The 27,342-nt window shown below is 33.3% G+C and overlaps 2 protein-coding genes and 1 pseudogene across 6 annotated transcripts; all 3 read left to right on the plus strand.

Moving 5' to 3' along the window:
* Positions 1-14,445: 14,445 nt before the first annotated feature.
* LOC115984513 (putative disease resistance protein RGA3) lies at positions 14,446-16,429 on the plus strand (the record flags this gene model as incomplete). The annotated part of the gene is made up of 1 exon (XM_031107532.1): positions 14,446-16,429. A coding segment is annotated over exon 1 (1,815 nt), but the record flags the coding sequence as incomplete, so codon positions are not given.
* On the plus strand, positions 14,831-19,187 carry LOC115986350 (putative disease resistance protein RGA4). Of its 5 annotated transcripts, XM_031109243.1 has the most exons (5): positions 14,831-14,917; positions 16,513-17,649; positions 17,740-17,834; positions 18,222-18,285; positions 18,623-18,707. In XM_031109243.1, the coding sequence occupies exons 2-3, from the start codon at positions 16,598-16,600 to the stop codon at positions 17,741-17,743; spliced, it is 1,056 nt and encodes a 351-aa protein (XP_030965103.1). In that variant the 5' UTR covers positions 14,831-14,917; positions 16,513-16,597; the 3' UTR covers positions 17,744-17,834; positions 18,222-18,285; positions 18,623-18,707. The 5 variants fall into 5 exon arrangements, with proteins under 5 accessions (XP_030965103.1, XP_030965100.1, XP_030965099.1 ...); XM_031109240.1 differs by lacking the exons at positions 14,831-14,917; positions 18,623-18,707 and adding an exon at positions 19,146-19,187 and having other exon boundaries at positions 16,432-17,649; XM_031109239.1 differs by lacking the exon at positions 14,831-14,917 and having other exon boundaries at positions 16,432-17,649.
* LOC115984514 lies at positions 18,065-26,998 on the plus strand (annotated as a pseudogene).
* The last annotated feature ends 344 nt before the right edge of the window (positions 26,999-27,342 follow it).

Genomic DNA, 27,342 nt, shown 5'->3' on the forward strand with positions numbered 1-27,342 from the left:
ATGCCTATAAAATTTTGGGCATCCTCTTGTGCTTTTGCTGCCCAGGTCCTATAATGTTATAGGCATTTTGATAAATTTTTTTTGTATTGTGAAGTTTTAACAGGTGGTTAGAAAGCAATATCATGTGTTTTTTATGTGTTTGCAAATTGCAATTACCCAGGTTGTGTTGTTATATATTTACTGTATTTTTTTGTCATTAGATGTGAGCTAGAAAATTAAATTTGGACTGAAGGGCTGGAGGCCCAAAGGTTTCAAAGTTGTGTAATGGGCCAATTTGAAATAAAGGAGGTGAAAAAAGGCCCATTTGATTTATATATATGATTTAATGATATTAAAAGTAGTAAGCCCATTAATTTTGGGCCCAAAAGGCCTGTCAAAAGTTGAATTAAAAAAAAATTATGCAAATTCACAATTTTAGCCCAATTTCGGCCCAAACCCGCCTAACCGACCAAACCGACCCGTTCAACTGTTGACCCGAACCGTCGGGTCTGACCCATTATTGGGTCGGTTTCGGGTCAAATTTTTTGTAACCCGATCCAGTCGGGTCGAGTTCGAGTCAGGCCCAAACCCGAGCCGACCCGACCCGTGGACAGCCCTAACCAAGGTGAAACTTAATTTTTTATCAACAATTTTCCCCTTTTTTTGTGGCTATACAACTGTACATAATAATGTAAATAAATAATAAAGGTAGATAAAGACTTCCAATTGAAATAGTTTCATAAGTTTGAGATGTTAATTGAAAAAATTAAAAACTTGTGACCTAACTTGGGATAGAGTATGGTTCATTTTATTATATAATTTCCCCTACATATAAGTATATATATATATATATATATATATATATATATTGAATAATAACAGTACGGACATGAAACAGTTTAGATGTGCAAATGTGCAATTTTTATACAAACAATAATATAAAAGCACCTTTCTTGCAGATGGAATTTTTTTTTAAGGTGACTGCAGATGGAACTAATTCTTTTTTCCTGAGTAGTTGTTAATCCTTTTTCCTTATCACTCACAATTATTTAGTCAATATAATTTATAAACTAATGATTAGTCTTTGAGGAATTTATTTATAGAGAAAGGTACAAATAAGACATTATTTTACTTAAAATGATTATTACTAGCTAAACTAGCTACTTGGGTTCGGATTCTATCTAATACTCTTGTGCATTGAATGCGACACATGCCCTAAAATAACCATGTGTCTATCCTATATCCCATTTAGTGCACAAAAGTAGGGAAAGGAAGCCTAATTTTAGAAAGTAATTTTTAAAATTCTTAGTTTACATGGCTAGTACAATATAAGCCTATAATCACCCAAAAAATTCCAATCCAAATATTTTTTTAACCTTTTTTTTTTTTTTTTTGAGAATCAAAATTTTTTTAAGTTAATAGTTCACATTTAGATCGGATTGTCTTAAGGGCATTAACATTCAATTGCTCTTGTGGGGCCGGAGAATTTGTGGTCCCAACCCACTTCACAATAGGGCCCAAGACCCAAGCCGAGGAGAATAACTTCCGAGGACGCGTAGTGAAAGTCCAAAAAAGGCCTAAGAATAATGTCGAGGACGATCTTATGCTTGGCACCTCACAGAACACCTAAAGAAAAGGACGAATTCAGTACGGAGGCAGAACAAGTGAAAAAGCTGTCAATACTATAATAAAGAACTCTGCGTCTGACAGGCCCATGCTCTTCACCATGCTATTCAACTTTTACGTCTACTCCCAACCACTCCAGGTATGGGCTAATAGGACAAGTCTCCATCCTAGAAAGTGAAACTTACACGTGGACATTGAAAGGAAAGTAACTACTAGTATAAAAGGGAAGAAGAACCAAGGGGGAAGGAGGTCCCGGAGGGAGAAGTCCTAAAAAGGGGAGAACGAGAAGAACACTAAGCTCCTCGGACGGGATCCGAGGACAAAAACCCCATAGGTCGCACCGAAGAAAGGTTTTGTCAGTCACGCCAGGTCCACCCTCATATGAACTTCCATAAAAACCACGACTAGACCGTTGTCCAATGACCAAGGTCAAGTCTTTCAAGCCCACACTCTACAAATTATGTTGTTTGGGCCCTTTACATACGAGCCCAATGTCATTCTTAGGTCGTGAAAAATCGTGTCCCTACAGCTCTCATCTAGGTGATTGTGTCTTTTAAAGCATGTGTTGTGTATCTAAGAGTTAGACTATTTTGGATATATACTACTGTCAGTTTATTTAAGATCTTCTCCCTTCTCCTCTTGTATGTGTGTGTGTTTTAAAATACTTATTCTAAAAAAAAGAAGGTGATTGTGTCTTCTTTTTTGTTTTGTTTTGTTTTTATTTTTATTTTTATTTTTTTTGGGTAAATTTCACTAACTACCCCTGAGGTTTGGAGTAATACCAAGCAAGTCTCAAAACTAACCAATTTGGTCCAAAGTATAACTTAATCTCTAAACAGAGTTAACAGACGTTATTTTTTAACTCCCTTCTTTCTCTTCTCCTTCCTGACCCAAACCACCACTGTGACCACCACCAAAACTTAGACGGCAAGACACCCAACCACCAAAACCGATTGGTGTATAGCCCCAAGCACCACTCGTTGAGACCAAAACCACCGCCTCACCGCCATCGTCACAAATCCCACCACCACAAACCAAAACCATAAATAGGAGCCCAACCACCAAAGATTTACAGTCACAGCCACGCAAATCAAACCAATTGAAAAACCCACGGCCAAACCAAACCAAGTTCAGCCACCCAAACCACTAAACCCACGCACCACCACCGTTGAAACCAAATTTGTCATTATCGACACCATGAGATGGCCCCACCACAAGATCGGTGTCATCGTCCCTTGAAGAATGCTTGCCCAAACAACTCAAGGTTCACATACATAGAAAATACCCACAAACCACAGTTCCCATACACAGAAAATACCCACAAACCCAAACTCAAGGTTCACAAACCCCACCCCAGAAACACCAGAAAATTCAACAAAACCCACCTCTTCTCAAACCCAAACCCATAATCAATGAGACCCACAAACAAAAAACCACCACCACCAACTCAAAAAAGATCCAACCCACACAGAAAATACCAAATCAAACCTTGCAACCGAGATTCACCGCCGAGATTCGAACTCCGCTGAAGCTGCTAAAGAAAGTTAGATCACCTGCCTGTGCCCACATCCCTGGCAAAAAGTGACATCACTGACTGGATCGGCGAGTCAGAGGCAACTCATACGTGGCACTCCTTGCTCACGGAGCGGCATATCGGGAAAAAAAAAAAATCAAGAAGAAAAAGCCCATTTTGCAACCTTCTGTTGTGGGTCTCGCCGATTATGTCTCAGTGGTTATATTGGTGATTTGAGACTTGAGAGAGAAGAGAGCTTTGAGGTAGAGAGGAGAAGAGAGGAGAAGTTTGGGTCAGAGAGGAGAAGAGAGAGATGGGAGAGTTAAAAAATAACATTTGTTAAGTCTGTTTAGAGATTAAGTTGTACTTTGGACCAAATTGGTTAGTTTTGAGTAGTTGTGGACTTGCTTGGTATTACCCCAAACCTCAGGGGTAGTTAGTGAAATTTACCCTTTTTTTTTATTAATCTTTTACGGGTAGGATGGAATTTAACAAGTCCAAAGATACGCTCGTTAGTTTTCAAATTGAACGATGGAATTCATAGTGATTGTTGGGTTCTTTTGTTATTAATAAGCCAATTTGGGGTTTCTGGGAGTCCAGTTTTGTATTCATACCAATATGTCACTTAATGGTTCCCATTGTTTTTATTTTCCCTTTCTTTAACTCTTTTCTCTTTCCACCCCTTCACTTTACCAAACAAAGTGAAAGATAAAATGGAAAATTATTGAGAAAGTCTATAGACATAACAAAATAAATAAGTTTAAATAAGGTTGTAAATGAACTAAACTATTTATGAACAACTTGAGCTTGTTTCCTTTTGACTGGTTTTTGTAGATGTTCATTTTAGGGCTGCTGTGAGACTGTGTGAAAGTGTTCTGCATAGGCTGCTTACCTTGAATAAGAAGCCATCTATGAATCAGAGGTACTGGATTTCATGGCCTCATGCAAGCAAGGATATTTCAGAGGGGAGAAGATTTTTTTACTAATGGAGTGTAATGTTACGTGGGATTTAGAGGTTTGAGTTATTATTGAGCAAGAAAGAATGGAATTGTGTTATTGTTTAGCTGTTGCAATCTTGAGTTTAATTAATGGGCGAGTGGTGAATGTAGATTATTGAAAAAGTGGGCATATCAATAATAGATATTTTGGAGAAATGTGGCTTCTAAAGATGGAAGGTGGTTTCAAGGAATATATAGACAAAACACTATACTATGTACAAAATAATGGTTCTGAGAATCAATATGGATTTGAGGATGATTTTAATGATCTAATTCAGATTAGTTTTTTCATTATGGATTTTGCTAGCTTGAAAAAAAAAACTTGTTTATGTTTGTTTGTTTAGTAGACAAGCCAAACTCAAGTCCAAATATAGACACAATTATTAAAGAAGTTAAGCTTAAACATAATAATGCGTTCGTGAACATGGGAGCTCAAATTAATTATATATAATACTATATATTTATGTGTATACTTGTCTAATGATATATTTATATAAACTTGAAATTAAATTGTATAAGTTTATAAATTGATTCATATAATATAAAATTATTATTTATAGTTTATTCATAATATGAACAATTCATTTATATTCAAAATTCATAAATTTGTGAAGGGGTAAAACACATTTTAGTCATAGTTTTACTATATATAGGAAAAGAATAAGTTAATAAGTAGTTCGTGAACAAGCTCGAGTTTGCTCGACAAGTAAATGAACTAAAATTGAACATGTAATCTTATTTGGTGGTGACTCGAAACGTGTTTGAAATAAAATTAGATGAATAAGCCTGAACTTTTAATACATGTCTTGGCTCGGCTTGACTCATTTACAGTCCTAGGTCTAGAGGAGATGGCGATGATTGTTGCCTCGGTTCTTTTCCTTGATAAATTTCCTTAAAAAAATGATTAGGTGTAATTGTTAAGTAGACTCCTCTCCGTCAAGTGATGGCCCCCCAATGTGCAATGCATAGATAAGATCCACTCATCATGTTAAAGGGGAAGTGTCACGGACCTAATAATTTCATGTGCAGCTTAAATCAATGCTAACAATAATGCAAGAAGCCAAAACATTGAGATAGAGCACCAACTTTTTGGCATAAAGATCTGTTTTCTATAGAATTATCAATTATGGCATGTCTTACCCATTCAATTTTCAGCTTTATTTGAGTAGAAAAATGTTTGTTTAATACATACCGCAAGTTAGTGTGTCGTTTGCTTTTGATGCAAATTCGGGAAAAAACACAGGAATTCTATCTTTTGACTGACTGGCCTTATCTATTCTTGCTTTCTCCTTTGCTTTCGTTATTTGGATGTCTTTAAAAAAAAAAAAAAAAAGTTAATTAGGTTTTTGACATTACATTTTCTTTTATTTTTGGAGAAGGTCTTATAAAATTCAAAAAAAGTTCTATTATTAGATTCTTGATGAATTATTGTATACAAAGAAAATGAAAAGAAAAACCATTTTAAAAAAAATTGTTAGTTGAAGGAGAGAAATTTGAATCCTAAATACCCATGTTGAAAATAACATAAAGTATCAATTGAGTTATAATACTCTTGAATTTGAAATATTATTAAAAGTATGAATAATTGAGAGAGGAGAAATCATATCATATCATATTATATATAATAAAAGTTGGGCTTAGACGCTGTGATTGCGCCAAGTAGCTTCACCAAATTGCAGAAATTTTATTAAATTTTTAGAATTTTAAAGAATTAAAAATGAATAGAATACTAGCAAGACGCTAATTCATTCTTATCATTAAGTAGTTTATCTCAAAAAAAAAAACTATCATTAAGTAGTTTATCTAAGAAAAAAAAAATTATCACTTGCTTCACGTAACTATCATTAAGTAGTTTATCTAAGGAAAAAAAAAAAAAAAAACTACTTCTTTTTTGTATTAACTTAAACGTAAACAAAATAAATAAATAAATAAAAATTCTAATAACAATCTAGCTAATAACGTTAATTATTTTTTTTGGGATAAAATATACCTAAACTTCTTGATTAGGTAAGCTCCATTTTTCTTTTGTTCATATCAAGTTATCAACTTCTTCACAACTTAAAATTATCTAATATAAAAGTGAGGATATACTATCATGATTCTAATTCATTCTTATCATTAAGTAGTTTATCTCAAAAAAAAAAAAAAGTGTTTCATGTCTAAAGTAAGTGTATATCTAAAAAAGAAAATACTAGAAGAAAAAAAAAAACATCTTCACGTTAACTTTAACCGTAAAAAAAAAAAAAAAAAAAAAAAAAAAAAAAAAAAAAAAACTAATAACAATCTAGCTAATAACGTTAGCTATTTTTTTCGGGATAAATTATTTATAAAAAAATAATATGTAATTAACCTAAACTTCTTGATTAGGTAAACTCCATTTTCTTTTTGTTCATATCAAGTTATCAACTTCTTCACAATTTAAAATTATCTAATATAAAAGTAAGGGTATACTACTATGACTCTAATTCATTCTTATCATTAAGTAGTTTATTTCAAAAAAAAAAAAAAAAGTGCTTCATGTCTAAAGTAAGTGTATATCTATAAAAATAAAAAATAAAATAAATTCTAAAAAAAAAAAAACTTCTTCACATTAACTTTAACGTAAACCAAAAAAAAAGAAAAAAAAATCTAATAACAATCTAGCTTACGTTACTTAGGAGGTGTTTGGTACATGTTTTTAAACAACAATTTTCAGTTTTTAAATAACATTATACATATTTCTATACATTTTTTCACCCACACGTATTTATACACATGTTTTCAAATAACAATTTTTAGTTTTTAAGTGCATGTACCAAATACCCCCTTATTTACTTGAAGTTTGGATCAGTGAGAATTATAGTGTGTGTGGGATGGATATGCAATACACGGGCCGTGTGCAATTCAACTTTGTGCAACAATAGCTAAGGTTATAAAAGCACACATTTCCAGTTTCGGTATAAAAGCAAAGTGCCAAACCTCAAAACATTCAAATAGTGTTTTCATAATCTTATTCCAATACTGTGAACTCTTCAACTTCCTCTCTCTCTTCCCCGAACAACAACAACAAGAAGAATAGAAGAAAAATTACAAGGCGAAAATCTAAAGAAAGCTGTAATTAAGCAAGGTTTCTGTGTATTCCTTGGCTGCTTTTGGATTCTTCAATAACATGTTAGGTCTTTATTACTATTCTGGTTTTTCGTTTTCTGTTTTGAAAACTCTTCCCCTTAAAAGTTTAAAATAGCTAAGGTTGTTTTTTGGTGGTTTAGAAAAATGGAGAATATTGGTCACAAACAAACTATTAAAACTAAACCCACCGCATCATCGAACGATGATTGAAGAGCTCAACTTACGCCTACTAATAGACACAAAATTCTCAATAAATTGTAATTTTCTTCCTTCACACTAAATTTCTTATTTTTATTTTCATATTTAATTTCTTAATCTTTATTCTCATTCTTTTTTTTTTAATCCAAAAAAGGAAAAAAAAAAAAAAAAGTGACCGATGAATGTTTATTTATTTGTCGTTCTGTCAAAATTCAAATATATTGCATTCAATAAGAGTGTGATTGCATTTAGGCCAAAAATGATTTTAATACTTCACTAAAATTTAAAGCTATTGTTTTTAGTTCCTAAAAAACTTAAGTGATTGATATTAATTACAATTTATTTTTAGTCCCTATAGAGCATTTTTAGTTTGACCACGTCATCTGAGGGCTTAAGCATAATCACTCTAAACTTTACTGACTAATCATGTATTTAAGCCATTAATTGATAAACATGTGTGTGTTTAAGAATTGATGTATAGTTGTGTCCGTGTCATATTTGTATGGTTCATGATATAGGTCTCATTGTGTGGGGTCTTACAAATAGCAACACTTTTTATAGATTTTATGGAATCACTTCCATTTCATCCATAATTTTTTGTATTTCGTTTAGTTATTAATAATCTACATTATTAATAAAGTTTATTACTCATGAAAAAAAAATGATGTTTTAGGTATAATTTAAGACTTAATATAGTAACATACTCTTAATTAATACTTTTAAAAGAACAAATTTGGATGAGTGAATCATTTGTTTACTCGAATTTTTTTTTTCCATCAAATTGAATAGGTTTTGTGTATTTTTTGTCTTTTGTTTAACCTAATTTTCTTAAGTTTTATCCAATTTATATGGTTGTAATTTGAGAATCAATCATTAAATATGCTTAGACATGATTTTTTTTTTTTTTTTTTGGTGTATTATGACACGGGTTCAATGTTGAAATGTTACTTTCATCCTCGCAATTTTGATTTAGAGAACAATCTTCTTTTTAGATTATTATTAAGCATATATTAATATAAATTTGATGATAAATTGTTCATTAAATTTGATGACTTTTATCAATATCCTCGCAATTTTGATTTAGAGAACAATCTTCTTTTTAGATCATTATTAAGCATATATTAATATAAATTTGATGATAAATTGTTCATTAAATTTGATGACTTTTATCAATCATTAAATTTTCTATTATTTTGTATATCATTAAATTTTAATAATAGTACTTTTTTTTTTTTTTTTTTTTTTTTAAGCTTTGAGAGACTATTATGGATTGCATACTATATATTCAGGTACTTGTGAGAGACGCGCCCCGGCCCGTTTTATGATGATGTTGGGCCAAACCCACGTGAATGGGTGGAGTCGTGTTATTGCCTCTCAAAATGGAGGTTCGACTAGTTATACTTTTCCCTTTAGATTAAGGGTTTTACAATGGAGTCGCCACTTATTTAATTATTGGAAAAAAGAAAACCATGAATGAAAATTCCTCATTTTATTAATTTGAAATTGAATTTACATTGATCATAGGAAAATTACATGGCTTTGGTCCTAGATACAATCTAAGATAAAGTACATGGCTTTGTTTCCTAGTTACAATCTAAAAATAAAAAATTACATGGATAAGTATTTGATCTACTAACCCTTGATCTAAGCTCGGAGGCTATGTTACAAGATGGGAAGGTGTTAGGCACCCACCTTGCCCGGTGAAACCGGTCTTCTAGACTATGGTGGCCAACATTCATATCACATCATCCAATATGTCAATCAATTTGTATATTGAATTTAAAGTGTGTGCATGTGATAAACCCTAATTCAATTTATTAAGCATGGCATTTGGATTGAAAAATAAACTCTAGTGAATGTGTGTGAATAGTGATAACCTAGATTCAAGGATTTGAAGAAATACTAAACAAACATGTTTTTCATATTTTTGATGTGAATTTAAGATTAAATCTAGTGATATGCATGAACATGTAATGAACAACTAAGAACATGTGAAGAATACATAAGAATAATTAAGAACATTCAAACATATTCAAGGGAATTATCATGCTTTAATCTTAAATTCTCATCATGGCAATATAAGCAAACAATTAGGGAAGGGGATTATACCTTCATGCAAGATCCATATGATGGAGGAGGGGATTCTTGATGGAGGTCCTAAGGGTGGAGGAAAAGAAGAGCTAGGAGAGGGAGAGTGAGTCTCACTCAATACCTTGAGTCTCAGGAAGACCAAGATATGACAAGACTACTCAACTTCACTAGAACTCAAGAGAAGAGAAGAGAGGGGGATTTTTTTTTTTGTGTCTTTTGGAATGAAAGAGAGGGGGGTTTATTTAGTAGTGGTAGAGGAAATATGAATGGAAGGCCATTTAATGAGAGTTGACAAGGAATCATGAACCTAGACCTCATTTTAGCCTTTAGGGAAATCTGGTGCATTAAATGGAAAGATTGGTGGGAGTGAGGAGCAAGCCAAAATTCGGTTTTCCCGTAGCTGCTGTCACAGCCTATAGAGCCAACTTTGAAAAATCATATCTGCCTCAATTCTGATCAGAATTGTCTCATTCTTGTGCTTAAATTGAAGCCCCGGATGTCTAGTTTCTGGGAAAAATAACCTCATTCATAGATTCAAAATATTCTGAGAGATATCAATGAAATGGTAAGCAGAGGTCATTTGTTAGAAAATGGTTTTAGCACAATTAACATTAATAGGTCCCCAAATTAGCTCCCAATTAACATTAAAAGGCTCCAATCACTCCCATTTCAGACTTAATTGGCTCTAAATTTACTCTAATTAAAAGATAATTGCACGAATTACTCATTGAATAATTAATATTTAACTATCTAGTTAATTAGATGTATGCAACTCTACCATAAAATGTAGTCCTAACCAATCAAATTATGACACATCATCGATCTCAAATTGATTATATTTATAACCAATTGAAATCAATTGTTCATAATCACATATAGTCAGACTCAATTTGTAATAGTGCATCTCAGCCATTAAAATTTGATTTGATGATAACTTTCAATCTAATGGTCCGATTAGGGCTCATGACCAGTCGATTTGATCGTTACAACATCAAGATCATTTTGGTGAAATGAGATTAAGGATCTAATGACCAGAATCAAGATGCATATTTTCAATGTGAAATTACCCTTTTACCCTTCATGTGAGGTTAAATACGGGTTGCAAAATAGGGTGTCAACAGTACTCAATGTTTTATGATTGAAGTTCCATTGGATGCACCCTACCCTAAAGATATGTGCTACCCCTTCCCCCAAATCTCAAGAATTAGCATTTAGCAATAAATAAATAAACACTTCCTATATATGAAAATATATATATATATATATATATATTTTCTATAAGTTTATGATAAAGTTGTGCAACGCACGAGTCTTTAACTAGTTGAGACATAAGCTAACACTTGTAGACAAGAAGAAGCTTGCTTTGTTTACAACATTATGCCTTGTAATAAGTATACATCATTGTCATGCATGGTAGCACCTAGGTTAAAAACAAGCTGAATCCACAAGTATAAAAAATTCAAAATTTTTCTTTTGGTTTTATTTTGAATACAAGCTAAGGTTGAACTTATCATCGTAAATAAGATTATATGTGAAATCTTGGTTCACTATCTCGTTGAACAAGCTTGAGTTTGTTTACGAGTTGTTTGATTAACTCAATTTCTCTCCGCCCCCCCCCAAATAGTTAGAAATTATATTATCGGAGTTAATTAGATAGAATGATTTTATTTTATGAAAAATATGTTTCAACAATCTTATATTGTTCAAATTTATCAATATATTTAACTACAAAATAGACTATTTTTATTATCAATAAATTTAAAATAATATTTTAATATTTTATAAATTTATTTACAAACTTATGTAAGTTTATTTTTATGCCCCTTTGGGGATACCCATATACGGTGGGTTGATGGACATGTTGTAACCTTGAGGTCTAAGTTCCATTTATCACACTATTGGTCCATGAGATGTTCAGTGTATCTTATGGGTAAAAAATGGAATAGTCTGGTTAAAGATGCTATACAAACACACACACACACACACACACACACACACACACACACATATATATATATATACATATAAACAAATAAAATTATATTAAAAAAAAGGCTTTTATTTAAACAAATGTATATTTAATTTTTCTATATCTATAATATGCACAGATTATACATTTCAAAATTTGTAGCTAAGTAACTCAAAAATTATTATAGCATAAGAAAGTTAACATTATACCCTTTTTTATATATAAATAAATAAAAGTGGTAGTCTTTTTATTTTATATTGTGTTATAGAGGTATGATAAAATTTCAATCTAGTTATAACGTTTGCTTTATGATTGCTTTTCATTATCAGGCTAAGACACTAATCGGTTTTTAGTGTAGACAAAATTTGAACTCTAATTCTCTTATTCAACGACAAGGGAGTTTACCCATGAGGCTAATTGGAATCCATACAAAAGTAGTAATTAACTCTTCACATAGTTTTACTACATTCCCTCTTTCACTTATTTAAATTCTTATTGTATCTTCCTTTACCTCCAATCTATGATCAAAATGGAAAAAGAAAATAGGAAAATTATTTCTTTTTACACAACATTGACCTTTTGCCTTTGGTGGTACAAAGAAAAATGGTGATATTATAATTTATACAAATTATACTACGTATGTCTTATAAATAAATATATCAAACTCTAAAACATAAATTAAAATTAAAAAAATAAATGATTATTATTTATGTGATACCAATCACATATATTAACACGCCAATTTATAAGTCTTTTAAAGTAAACTTACTAATAGCTTTAGGATTTATATAAAAAAAAATGCATAAAATGTTTTATCATATTAAATATAAGGTCTTTATGTGAGATTATCTCTATTAGGAGAGTTAGAGTGACCCACATATAATTTGTCCTAACTATAGTAAGAGTGATAGATCAAGACCCATCCATGAAGAGACTATTTGTGAATTTGTGAACAACTATGTGACTTTAAACTAGCATACCAAAAATTTCCATGATTGATAAATACTTCTCAAACAATTTACTTGACAACAAATCAAGCTATGAGAAATCAATTCTAGCTCCAAAACAGAGGGTAACTACTTTAATATTTCTTGAGACTGTTTCATAACATTATCTAATTATTTCTCTGCCACCTAAATGATTGAAAAGAAAAAAAAAAATCACTTTCATAATGTCTCGAGATCTCCTAATAACATGTTGAAACTCAAGTCTCTACTTGAAAAAATTGGAATCCTATCTTGAAAATTGTTGTATTATGTGATTTATAAATATTAATTGAGTACTTGACAAAAATCTAATGGTGTCTTGGGTAAGTATTTGGATTTTGATTCCTATATATATTGGTTATTGCCTTTATGAAAAATTATATTAATAGTATCAACATAATTGAAAAATACTAAAGTTGCTATAAATTTTAGTATAAGGGACTTATAAATTGACATCAATGAATATAATATTAATTAGTGTCATATGATCAACATAATATATTAAATTTTTAATTAATTCTTTTGTGTCATCACAATTTTTTTTTTTTTTTTGAGAAACAAACACACACACAGGAGAGAGGAAAATGGGTATATAATAATATTTATACAATGTATATAATAATATTTATAGTTTCTATAACATTATTTTAAATTATTGTTCGACTATACTTCCTTGGAATATGATAGTTTCATTTAGAAACATGACTCTTGCCTAGGAGGTGGTATATTACGTAATGTAAATATTCCCCTCATTACCTAATCTGAGATTAGACTCCATAAGTTTACCCACATTTAATGTTTATTGTTTAGAGTCATTTTTTTTTCTATATAAAAAAAAAATACACTTTCCACCTTATAATTGTCAATTTTTGGTTTAAACAAATAAATGAAATAATCTCTAAAATTATTTTTTAAGATATTAAATGAAGTAATTTATTTATTTTTTGGTTGATGGGATTAAATGATGTCATTTGAAAGGATATAACAGAAAATTTTTAATGATAATGGACAAAAGGATTAAAATGCGGTGTTATCAAAGTTTATTATAATATGATAAATTATAGATTTTTTTTTGAGAAAAATTTTAGATTTAATTATCTAAAATGAAAAGTGATCAAAATTATAGGATGTCAAGTGTGTTGTCTTTTTTTTTTTGGTTGAAAACGAATACAAAAAAAAAAATCTAAAAAAAAAAAAAAAAACAAACACACATCCGCAGCCTGCAGGAGACTAGGAAAAGCAATACCACATGCATAAAAAATTTCACAATATTTTTTATAAGAGATTTTTTTCTCACAATAGGACAAAGTGATGGCCAATGATGCTTAAAATTTCACCAAAATAATTTCACAAAAATTTTCTAAGTTTACATATTGGAGAATCAAGTTTAAAGTTAGAACTCTGAAAGCACAATATCTTCTAAAAAAAAAAAACTTTGAAACCACAATAATTGTAAAGCTATTTACGCCAAAGTGATGGCCAACGATGCTTCAAAGAGTAACGGAGTTGGGATTTGCGAACGCTGTGGGATCCACGGGGCTTCCTTTCGGTGCCAGGGCCCATGTCCCATCATTCACGATATATTTAGGATCTGTTTGGATAGAACTTATTTTGTTGAAACTTAAAACTGAAAACTGAAAACACTGTAGTAAAATAATTTTTAAATGTGTGAATAGTATCGTGGGACCTATTTTTAATAAAAAAGTTGATAAAAAGTGTAATTTGTGGGTCCGTAAACAGTATATATATGCACTGTTCACGACAGAAAGTCAACAATTGCGGTTACTGTTTAATAAACAGTAACCGCAATACTCCAAATGAAAACGCGTGAAAAAAAAAAAAAAAAAAAAAAACAGAAACACAACACAACGTACGATAAGTCCAACCCAAACACACACTTATTTACCACGAAATAATTGTTTGCTTTTGACTTTGAGGTAAAGTAAAGTAACTTTAGGAAAATAAGCATGTGAAAACGCATCGTTATGGCCCATCATCAATTACGCGTTTTACTGTCATGCAGTACACAAGGCCCCGGGTCTTTATTATATTTTGATCGCTCTGTCTATTACATCCTCCTCTCACGGAAATCATTCTCATCTTACTCTCCTCACAAAGTTACTATTCATTCAATTCCCACTAAGAAATGGCGGAAGGAGCTTTGGTTGGCGTTGCTAAGGGGATCACAGAGAAAGCGGGCAACCTTTTAGCCCAAGAGATTATACTACTCTGGAATCTCAAAGACGAGATTGAAAAGCTCAACGACACAGTTTCGACAATCAGTGCTGTGCTTCTGGATGCAGAGGAGAAGCAGCAGCACAACAATCAAGTCAGAGTGTGGCTGAAAAGGCTGAACGATGCACTTTATGAAGCGGACGACTTGCTGGATGTAATCTCCACTGAAGCTTTACGACGGGAAGTGATGACACGGAATAAGAAAGCAAAAGAGGTACACATCTTCTTTTCCAAATCCAACCAGCATGCATATGGTATTAAAATGGGTCATAAGGTTAATGCAATGAGGGATAGGCTAGATGCCATCAAAAACGATAAGGGGTTCCACTTAGATGAACGTCTTGTAGAGACACAAGTGAGGCATTATAGGGTGAGAGAAACTCATTCTTTTGTACGTACTGAAGATGTCATTGGTAGAGACAAAGATAAGGTAGAGATTAAAAAATTTCTTTTGGATCCCAATGTTGAAGGGAATGTTTCAATCCTTCCGATAGTTGGTCTCGGAGGATTAGGAAAGACCACATTAGCTCAGTATGTGTTCAATGATAAAGAAATCAAGAAACATTTTGAGCAAAAATTATTATGGGTGTGTGTCTCTGATAACTTTGATGTAAAAATGATTGTTGAAAATATCCTACAGTCTGCCAAAAATGAGAAGCAAAAAGAACTTAAAATGGATCAATTAATTAAGATTCTGAAGGAAGAAATTGATGGAAAAAAATACCTACTTGTGTTGGATGATGTATGGAATGAGAATCGTCAGAAATGGCTTGGACTAAAAACTCTTTTAATGGATGGAGCAATAGGCAGTAGAATATTAGTGACTACACGGAGTAATAAAGTGGCAGAGATTACAAAAACTACTCAACCATACATGTTAGAGGGTTTAGATAAAGAAAAGTCTTGGTCTTTATTTAAACAGATGGCATTTGAAAATGGACGAGAGCCAGAGAAATCAATCTTTAAAGTAGTTGGAAGGGAAATCCTTGAAAGATGTAAAGGAGTCCCCCTTGCTATAAGGACTATAGGAAGCCTATTATACTTTAAAAACACGGAAAAAGAGTGGTTATCTTTTAAGGATAGTGAGCTTTCAAAAGTACCTCAAGAAGAAAATGACATCCTACCAACACTTAAGTTGAGTTATAATCATCTTCCATCACATTTGAAACAATGCTTTGCTTATTGTTGTTTATTTCCAAAGGATTACAAAATTCAGAAACCAAAATTAATTCAAATGTGGATGGCACAAGGTTTTATTAAGCCTTTAAATCAAAATCAATGCCTAGAAGATGTTGGCCATGAGTATATTGAGGATTTACTTTGGAGATCATTTTTTCAGGAAGTTGAGAAGGATGAGGGGGGCAATATTTTACAATTCAAAATGCATGATCTTTTGCATGATCTTGCAAAATTAGTAGCGGGATCTTATAGCACCACTTGTAATCCAAAAGAAGAAATCATTGATGAAAAAACTCTTCATGTGTCATTTGGTGGTTGCTCGCAATCGCAAATTCCAACTTCATTGTTCAAAGCTAGTAGGATACGAACATTTATGGTGCAAGGTCAATTTGGATATCTACATAAACTAATTTCTGATTCTAAAATTGTTGCATGTTTTAAGTTCATTCGCTTGTTGGATTTGCATAATATGGGCATTAGAACAGTTCCAAGTTATATTGGAGAGTTGAAACATTTAAGGTATCTTGATCTATCCAATAACTCCATTTGGATGCTTCCTAATTCTATTACGAGATTGCATAATTTGCAGACTCTCAAGCTACATCAATGTCCTATTACCAAATTGCCCAGTGATTTTACCAAACTGGTCAGCCTAAGGCTTCTTGAGATCAATACTACTTTTTCTTTGACTAACATTCCACGCGAATTGAAGCAAATGACTGGTATTCAAGATTTGTCATTAATTTGTATAAGAATGAATAGCGGTTCACGCTTTAAGCGTAACAGTGGATTGAAGGAACTTCATGAACTAAGAGCGTTGAAACAGATACCATCGTTCACAGCTCTTGTAAATTTTCGGTTAGAAGACTATAACAAATGCCAACATCTGCCACCGTTGGGGCAATTTCCTCATCTCAAGGGTCTCTATCTCATCAAATTGGATTCTCTAGAGTACATGTCAGAGATAGATTGCAGTAAGGAGCTCTCTAATTCTTCATTCATCCCATCTCTAAAAAGAATCGAACTCTCTTGTTGCCCTAATCTAAAGGGATGGTGGCGACAGACAAGGGATTCTTTGGAGGAAGACGATGATAACAGTCATTTGTTGCCCATTTTTCCTGGTCTTTCTGACTTAGAAATTGAGAATTGCCCTAAGCTTACTTCCATTCCTCTGTTTCCAAACGTCAAAAGGCTGACATTGGATATGTGTAGCTTGAAGCCATTGAAGCAGACATCAACACTCCAGATTGAGATTGCCAACTCCTCCTTTGCCCCTCTCTCCAAATTAGAATATCTGGAAATTGGGACCCTAAAGGAGCCTTTACCCAACCTGTCCAACCTCGTTTCTCTCTGTTGTCGTGGTCCTCCTCCTCAAGGTATGCAACATTTCACTACGCTTGAGAAAATGACAATTGCGTATTCTATGGAGGTTGATTTATCAAATTTTTGGGACGCCGTAGAATGGCAAGGCCTTAAGAGCCTTGAAATTACGAGTTGCCCCAATTTAATTTCGTTGCCTGAAGGGATGGGAGGCCTTACCTCTTTGCATAGACTACATATTTGGTGTTGCCCCAAACTAAAATCACTGCCTGAATGGATACAAGGCCTTACCTCTTTGAATACGCTAGAAATTGGTGCCTGTCCCATCTTACTGGAAAGATGCAACAGAGAAACAGGCGAAGATTGGCCAAAAATTGCTCATATACCAAACTTACTTGAAGTTTGGTATCTGAGGAGGGGATATAAGTCAGCAACAAACCAACTGAGGTATCTAACTAAACCCAATTTCTTTTTCTTCTTTATCTCATTTTTTTCTCGTTGACTATTTCAATATATTTCTTGGTGATTGAATTTCAGATGAAGAACCAAATGAACCACAGAAGACTCGCTCATAATAATTGCAACTTAATCAAACCAATTGGGCTGTTCAAAAATTCATCAACTAACCATAGGTACTATCTCATTCTTTCTTCTCTTTCCTTTTAACCTCTACTATTTGCTCATATGATTTTTAATTTTGTATTCCTTAATTTATAACTTCCCCTTATTAGGAAAAATAATATGTGAATTTTCCTGAATCAGTTTCTTTATTCTAAGAAATTACATGTTTGTGTTTCGAATTAAGCTGATGAGGTGCTTCATTTCTCATTGTGTAAAACAAAGTAAAATTAGCCACTAGGTGATGTATGAAGAAATAAGAGGAGAGCTTTCTCAACAAGTGATTGGGGTTGCTGTGATGCCCTGTATTTGATTGGATATTGACTTTAAGTGTGTGTTGTGTGGGTGTGTGATGAGTCTCACATTGGGTATTTATTGGGTTGAAGTTATTCTTTCTGCAGATATCAGCAACATGACTGGATGTATTGTTTTGATGTGTACTTCAGGATTTGATCAACCATTGAGGTAATTTTCATACACTATCCTAATTGACATAAAAAATTGGTCTCTCATACCGTGTGACTTGATGCATTCCATTTATGTACTAATATCAATTTTTGTTTTATTGTATTTTCACTTGCTATAGGAGTGCATGTTCTAATTAAATAAATCTGAGTAGATTATGTTTCAATCTTTGATTTTCTTTTCTTATTTTGGAAATATGGTAAACAAATTATTACTTTTGTCACCTAGTCCCTTTAATCTATTTCTTCATTTTGGCAAATTACATTTTTGTATCTTGAATTGAGTTGATGAGTTGATCTGTTTTATATGCAATTATGCATCATTACTCGCTGTGTAGACAGAGTAAAATTGGGCACAAACCACAGAGTGATATCGGGGTAATATTGTGGGAAGAATTAAATTTGGCAGTCATTCTGCAGGAACTAGCTTGTTGTGTAGGTATTCAGTTGATTCAATTTCTTGTTATATGAACTTCCAACTTGCTGTTATATCTTCAATTTTTTTTTTTTGTAAATACTACCATGTCTACAAATAATTAGTTTTATTAAAAGCACTGCTTGATATATGAATCAATTGTTAATTTCTAATTGAATTGAATATGTTTCTAAACCAAAGAAACAGAGGTTTCACTAGTAATCAAATGATATACATTGGGAATTCAATAACTAACAACATTATGGCATTGAATTGATACTCATGAAACATTTGTGGCTTTTGTGATTGAATTCCTGATATATATATATAGCTATCTAATAGAAGAGAATAAATGATTATTTATTTCCAGCTATAGTAAAACATAGTCTTGAAACTGAATAGTCATCACTTTTTGGTTTTTAATAAAAAAATTTTGTTTCTTGTAGGAGCCCTATCATTCAGTCGGGATTTAGCACATGTCTCTGGAAGCTTCATTTCATTTATATATATATATATATATATATATATTTATATATATGTAAACAATTTTCTGGAATTGGCTTACAAGGTGAAGGTGAGGCCTTGTTTGAACCAAGCTAAATGATAAAGATCAACGCTTTTAAGTGTGCACTAGCTCTTTGCATGCTTCTCTTGAATGATGGTGAGCCCTCTTTCTCTCTCTCATCTCTTGATTGTGGAGATTTTCTTTTTGGGTTGATGTAATTTTTATTTATTTTTGAGGTGGGTATGTGACTTTTAGGAGATTGAAGCAAGAAGCAAGAAGCAAGAAGCAAAGCAGGGTATCGGAGAGTTGGATTGGCCACTGATATTTGTGCTCTCACCAGTGAGGATTGCCAAAAGATTTGTAGATACTGGGAATTCATTAGTGTTTCATCTTACCACAAAGATGCAAACGGGGATCCATTTCAGTGGTAAGAAAACTTATGTCTACATATAGTTTTTTCCCTATCCTCGATAGAAATCAAAATCAAAATCAAAATTTCTTCTTTGTTCTCTCCAAGAAATGGAGCTTAATGAAAACTGTTTGGTTTCAACAACTCAATGGTATTAATTGTTTTTTCTCTACAACTCTACAAAATATGTGAATATTCCTTTTATCTATTTCTTATTTATATCATGGTATCTCAAACTGAGTTGATTAGGTGGCGTATCTGGATGCCAAGGTTTCTCACTGTGTAGATAGTGTCAAAATTGGCACTTGGTGATATTGTGGTAATGTTTGTGTTGGGGGGGAGTAAATCTAGCGTATACATCTACAGTACATACATTAGCTTGTTGTGTAGCATTTGTGTTTATATATATATGTGTGTGTGTGTGTTTATTCCTTTTTCGTGTTGTGCAATATCTACAATTGATGATGACAACCACAACAAAAATTCACAAAATTTAAGTTAAGTTGCTAAGAACTATTTTGTCAATAACAGAATAATTTCTGCATTTACTCTTAAATTTTTTTAGTATCTTGGTGTTCATTGAAAAGAAAGGTGCTACACTTGGTGTTCTAGAAGTTCACAGTTTCAGGGGTGGATATTACTTGGTGCTGCACTTGGAATTGATTTCAATTTTTAAAATGAATCAATCATCCTTAATTAAATGGAAGTTGTTCCTACATTTTATTGAAAAAATCAAAGTACCATATTTGTCTAACTATATAAATTTTTAGATTGCAGGTTGCCTTGGGTTAAGATCATAGTTAATGCTCAAAGTGGTAGCCAAACAAATGAACTATTCATTTTTTCCTTTCATCAGGTATGGTGAGTTTATCGGTAACTGGATTTTAGCCAAGGCCTGAGGAGTATTGAATACTGAAGCCAGCAAGCTTAAGAGTGCATGTTTCTTCAAACCTAGCTGGTAATAAGATTATGCAGCAAACTATTAGAAAAGGAACGTAACTATCTCATTTGTTACCAAATTTAATCTTTTCACATAATTTAGGTTTCTTTTTTTGGAAATTTATTTGCAATATCGTTGGCATATTATTAGTTTCCTCTCTTAGTTTGTTTTTATTTCACTCTCAAACAGAGCTTTGGTAGGTTCTAATGAATGAAGAGCATAGCTTGTTGTTAGAGCAGATTGTAGAGTACTCCCTGATTTCATAGATGGCTTAATTTCATGGTAAATGATTCTTGGATTTTTCACCACTTGTGACGTTTTTTTCTCATAAATGTTATTTTTTGTGCTTCTCAAAAGTATAACCTTTATTCCTACATTATTTTTTGTAATTCTCAAAGTATGACCTTTATTCCTACATAATAGTATTCAAAAAGCTTCTGATAGAAATTAATCACAAGAACTATCAAGAGAACTATATTAATCTGGACTAAAGATGCCATTAGTTACTACAACAGGTTTTGATATTACTATTTTCTCTATTTGTGGAAGGTCCAGACATGATGCATATATTTTGATGAGAAAGCCATCTGATCTTGCTCTGACAGAAATGTGGTTGATATACAACTCCTAAAGAAAATAAGAGATTAGCATTGTCAGGATCCATATTTAACTGACTAGCTGATTTTCAAGGAAAATATGTGATTTTCCAGTGAGATTGCACCTAAAACTTTCCATGAACATTGAACAACGATCGCTTGGTGAGTGCATTCAGTTCATTAGCATGGCATTTGCTTTCATCTTTGAAATTGCCTTACATTCTTAAGGATGCTTGGCATACAAAATAATCCAGCAGTGGACAATTAGAGTTATGACACCTATGGCATATCACTTGAATCCGCACCTTCTAGTTTCAATAACAGGAAGTCATTAGTTTTCACAAGGCTTTAAATGGAATGCCAAATAATCACATGCTTAATGGCATTGAGTTGGCTACTCATGAACTTAATTTTGCCGTCTTTATGAGTGGTCTGCTGGTATGGGCAGAGCTACAGTTCCTTCTCTTTTGTAGACTTTGTTGATTATTTACATTTTAGCTTGTAATTCTTTAAAGGGTTTCTGTGATTACTGCTTGTATGGATAGAGGTCCTCACTTTTTAATAAATTTTTATTAGAGATCCCCAAAAAGATTGCTAATTAACTATAGCTATCAATCAAAAGACAACAAATGAGTAATGTTCCAACTGTTTGGGTCCCCAAGTAAAATTATGAATACATTATTGTTACTAATTGGACCTCCTCCCTTCATGTTGCTCATATTAATTTTCCCATTATGTTCACTTTCTTGGTAGTGGTTCTTATATCGGTGAGTATTGGGATTGAGCACATGTTCCAGCTGTTTCATTCTATGAATCAAGTTATATATGTCAACACTTTTCTAGACAGAAATTTGCATTTAAGGTGAAGGTGAAGGAGGGAAGGAATCTGATAAATGTACCTTGATTTTAACTGAAGGTGATTTGGCCAATGCTCTTGCAGTAAATTGTTGTGTCATTGTGCAGAGTATTTTAGCATTAAAGTTAGCTCTATTGAGTTTCACTTTGTATGATTTTTGGCGTTATTCATTTTAATACAGTTGGCCGGGCTTGCTGCTGAGGGTCGAGATTACTATGGTGTGTTCCCATTGAGAGGTAAATTGCTCAATGTGAGGAAAGCCACTGCTTAACAGCTCACTGAGAATAAAGAAGTTGGGTACATAAAGCAGATTCTTGGACTTCAGCAGCATAAAGAATACACCAATGTAAAATCTTTGAGATATGGTCATTCGATGATACTGACTGATCAGGTGCACCTTAAGTTTCTCTTATTGTTTTGTTCTTGTTTAATGCTTACAATTCTCTCTACAAGGCACACTGACAGCCTTCAACAAATATAAAATTTTAACTATAATTTTTTGTACAGGATCATGATGGTTCCCACATCAAAGGGCTGTAGATCAATATTATTCATTCATATTGGCCATCACTGTTAAAAGTTCCATCTTTCTTAATTGAGGTTATCACTCCTATTGTGAAGGTTGGTATTTTCAGTTAACTAGTTCAAATATTAGCACAACTTCAATATAAGTGGAATGTTTCTTTGGGAAAATGATCATTTATCATCTTTGCAGGCAACACACAAAAATGGGACACAATTATCATTTTATACCATGCCTGAGTACGAGTCATGGAAGCACAATTTGACGGGCAATGCAAGTGGGTGGTCTATCAAGTACTATAAGGTTTGCATTGTTAAATTTGTTACATGTGAACCAATTACAGAACATTTTATTTTATTATCTGTTTTCTGCCTTTTGCATATTGATTTGTTTGTATCTTTTTAGGGGTTGGGAACAAGCACATCAAAGGAAGGAAGAGAGTACTTTGCAAATCTTGAGAAACACAGGAAAGATTTTATTTGGGAAGATGAACAGGATGGGGACGCCATTGAGCTGGCATTTAGTAAGAAGAAGATAGAAGAGAGGAAGAGTTGGCTTAGGCAGTTTGAGGTCAAAGTTTTGCCATGCTTTCTTCTTGTGTTTTTAGAGAAAGTGAATGAATATATATCTAATATAACACCTTCTGAATGGTAGCCTGGTACTCACCTTGATCAGACAGGCAAGCTCATAAAATACAGTGACTTTGTCAACAAGGAGCTTATATTGTTTTCAATGGCAGATCTTCGGAGGTCTATTCCCTCCATGGTTGATGGCCTAAAGCCTAGCCAAAGGAAAATTCTTTTCTGCTCTTTCAAGAGGAACTTTGTCAAGGAAGCAAAAGTTGCCCAGTTTTCTGGTTATGTGTCTGAGCATTCAGGTTATCATCACGGTGAGAAGAGTCTTGTGAGTACCATCATCAGAATGGCACAAGACTATGTGGGCTCCAACAACATTAACCTCCTTCAACCAAATGGCCAATTTGGCACTCGTAATTATGTGAGATGAACATGCCTCATGTGTCACTCTTTAAAGCTGAATCTAGTTCAGTATGCGTTTTTAGTTCTAATCTTATTATCACATTTTGAATTCACAAATGATCTGTTTGATTTTAGGTAGGAAAAGATCATGCAAGTGCTAGGTATGTCTATACGCGGCTTTCTCCAATCATGCAGTTTCTATTCCATAAGGATGATGATGACCTTCTTGACTACTTGAATGAAGATGGGCAATCAATTGAACCAACTTGGTATCTTTTTCCCCATTCCTCTATCTCTTTGGTAGATGGGATTTTAGCATTTTGTATGAAGAACTCCTATATATAAATAAGGCTTATACTTTAATTTTCTGGTTATTTTAGGTACATGCCAATTATACCAACGGTTCTTGTCAATGGTAGTGAAGGAATTGGGACTGGTTGGAGCTCTTACATTCCTAATTACAACCCAAGAGACATAATAGCAAATATTAGGCACTTGTTGAATGGTGATGCTATGGAGCCTATGGATCCATGGTATAAATGGTTTAAAGGAACTATTGAGAAAACTGCTGCAAAGGAAGGAGGGAATAGCTACACTATTTGTGGAACTATAGAGGAAGTCAATGAGACAACTCTAAGGATAACAGAGCTAGCAATCCGTAGATGGACACAAGATTACAAGGAATTCCTGGAATCTATTTCTTCTAGTAATAAAGAATGCAAGGATCCTTTCATTGATGTAAATTTGCTCAAGTCCTTGTGAATTATGTTATCCACCACAATGTGAATTAGATTGTACCCAGTTTCTCATGAAAAATAATGCTGGCTGCAGGATTTTGATATGAATTGTGATGACGTAACAGTAGAATTTGACATCTTCTTGACCCCTGAGAACTTGATTAGGGTCACTCAAGAGGGCTTGCTGAAGAAATTTAAACTAACCACTACAATTAGCACAACTAATATGCACCTATTTGACCCAAGAGGCATGATTAAGAAGTATGACAACCCGGAGCAAAGTATGTGAGAGAAATTGGAGTTGTTTACATTGATTTACCAATATTATTTCCATGATAAAACACTTACTGTTTGTGATTTTTCCCTCCTGCAGTTCTTGAAGAATTTTTTCATTTAAGACTTGAATTTTATGAAAAAAGAAAGGTGAGCTCACTTATGCTCATAGCAAAAGATTAGAACTGATACTCAATAATTTCAGCCATTTCTTAGGGAAACAATTATTAATTGCAATTTTTGTATTTTGTGCAGAAATTTCTTCCGAACAAACGTGAAATGGAGTTGTTGAAGTTGGAAAACAAGGTTAGGTTTATCCTTGAAGTTGTGAAGGGAGAGATCATTGTAAGTATTAGGAAGAGATCTGATCTGTTTGTTGAGCTGCAAACAAAAGGTTTCACTCCTTTTCCAAAGAAAACTAATGCTGTTGAGCCAGAAGTTGCTGGTGCAACTGATGATACAGAAGAAACAGAAGTGAAATCTCCTGCTTACAGCAGTAGTAATGGGGTACAGATCAGTGATTATGAGTATCTACTGGCCATGGCAATTGGAAGCTTGACCATTGAGAAGGTTCAGGAGCTATGTGCTGAAAGGGATAAGCTCAATAAGGAGGTTGATGATTTGAGAAAGGAAACTCCAAAGTCCTTTTGGAGGAAAGATCTTGATGCTTTGGATGGGCAACTCAATGTATGACTTAAAAGTTAACAATTCCTAGTGATGATCTGTTTATTTTTGTGTCTTTCTGTTTCTTGACTGTTTAGATTTATGTCATTTAGGAGCTTGAGAAAAGTGATGCTCAGTCAGAGGAGTTAAGAAAGAAAATGAGAGGCAAAGCAAGGGGTGAAGCTGCTATGAAGTCTTCTAGACAAGCACCCAAGAACCCACGGAAGAACAATAATAAGAAGGCAAATAATGCAGAAGCTGTCTCATCATCTATGGCTGCAATGGAAATCGGTAGGTGTCAAACAATTTTATGTTTATAATATGTATTAGTTTTTGTTTGATTTTTGGTTTACATCTGCTTGATTTACCAGAGAAAGCTCCTGAGGCAGCAAAACCCAAAGGCAGAGCAGGCTCTAGGAAAGCTCCTGCTAAGGTCTGTTTTTGTTCATATGTTCTATTTTTCCTCGTAAAGGATTTCTCTAGAACTCGTGTTGATATTACCTTTTCTTTTCAGCTGAAAAAGCAAACTTTAGTCTTGAGTGATGATGATGATGATGACGATGACGATGACGATGTACTGGAGCTTAAAGAATGACTTGCTGCCTATGACCTCGACTCATCTCCTGATCAATCAGCCGGTAAATGCTATATTATTATATTTCATTAGACTATTTATTATGATCTTTACACAACTCAGCTGAAATGTAAGAAAAATTACAGTGGATGATATGGGGATCTTGTTTGCAAACCGGATAATATATGATCTTGTGTGAGAAATTGTGTTTCTATTATTCTTATTCATAAAATCAATTCCAAGAGAACAAAATACTGTAATGTACATAGATAAAAATTTTCCATGTTACTAGCATCAACTAAAATTTCCACTTGAGATTCAGCAGAACTAATAATTAGTTTCCTGTGAATTTTTCCATGATCTTTTACTGTGATCATTAGGAATCTGCTGGAGTGTTTTTTCTGTAAGTATTTGTGATTTAAATTTCTCTTTGTTTTTATGCCTGACAGTCATGGAGACTGAAGTGCCCAAAGTACTGGCCAAGAAGAAAAAAAACCTAGCAAAAGGGCTGCTGCTGCACAGAAGAAGAAGCCCTTGGCAACTGTTTTGGAGATATCTGATGGTGAGGATGATGATATTAATGAAATTGATGATGAGTTGTAGCTGCTCCAGATGCCGGGAAAAAGGGTGGGAGAAAACCGGCTGCAAATGCTAAGGCAGGTAAGGCCCCTGCCGCGGCAAAGAAGAGAGGTGCAGCCAATAAGCAGCAGCCTCAGACATTGGGCCAGAAGCTTTTAACTGACATTTTAAAACCTGCTGAAAATTCTGGGATTTCACCAGAGAAGAAAGTGAGAAAAATGAGGGCATCTCCATTCAACAAGAAAAGACGAAGTGGTTCTGTGTTGGGAAGGGTTGGTAAGGTAAATGAAGTGACTGAAAATGAAGAAAATTCGGGTTCTGCTTCTACTTCTGCCAGTACTGAAGAAACTATGCACCAGCAAGAGCAAGACCTCAAAGGGTGAACCGTGCGCAGACAAGGTATGTGTTGAGTGACTCTGAAAGTGAACATGCCACTGAGGATTCTGAATTTGATGAAGTTACTGATGAAAGTGAAGATGAATAGAGTAGTAGTTCTGTTGAGAAAGTGACTGATGGAATTCTTGAAATGGGAACTTAAATCTCATTCCCATTGTAATGTACTCCATTACTCTTAGTTGTGACTTTGATAGTTTGCTTAACTGCATTCCCTGGAAATGATCTTTGTCTATTGTGATTTGTTATGGTCAAGGATTTTCGTTCTCCTTCACTGCAATTCTACTGTTACAACTTACTAATATATTAGAAATTAGAGTGTCTGCAATTTAAATAAGTGGAATATTTTCAAAAGAAATACATGTACCAATCTCACTTGAAGAGATATACAGCAATTCCAGGTGTAAATTGGTTTCGTTAGTCAGTTAGTGTCACTTGTTATTCCTGATTTATTGTCAAAGGATGGAAAAGAGGAATTAAGAACTGTAAGGAAAGTGCATAACATGCCTTGCGCTCCACCAAAAAGAGTTTGTTGAACTTTTGGGTTTTGGGCTTTGAGTGTGTCAAATTCTTGCGAATAATGTTTTAAAATTCTTGATTTATTAAGTCTGAAAAATG

The sequence above is a fragment of the Quercus lobata genome, chromosome 4 (assembly GCF_001633185.2).
Source record: "Quercus lobata isolate SW786 chromosome 4, ValleyOak3.0 Primary Assembly, whole genome shotgun sequence".
Classification (NCBI taxonomy): Eukaryota; Viridiplantae; Streptophyta; class Magnoliopsida; order Fagales; family Fagaceae; genus Quercus; species Quercus lobata.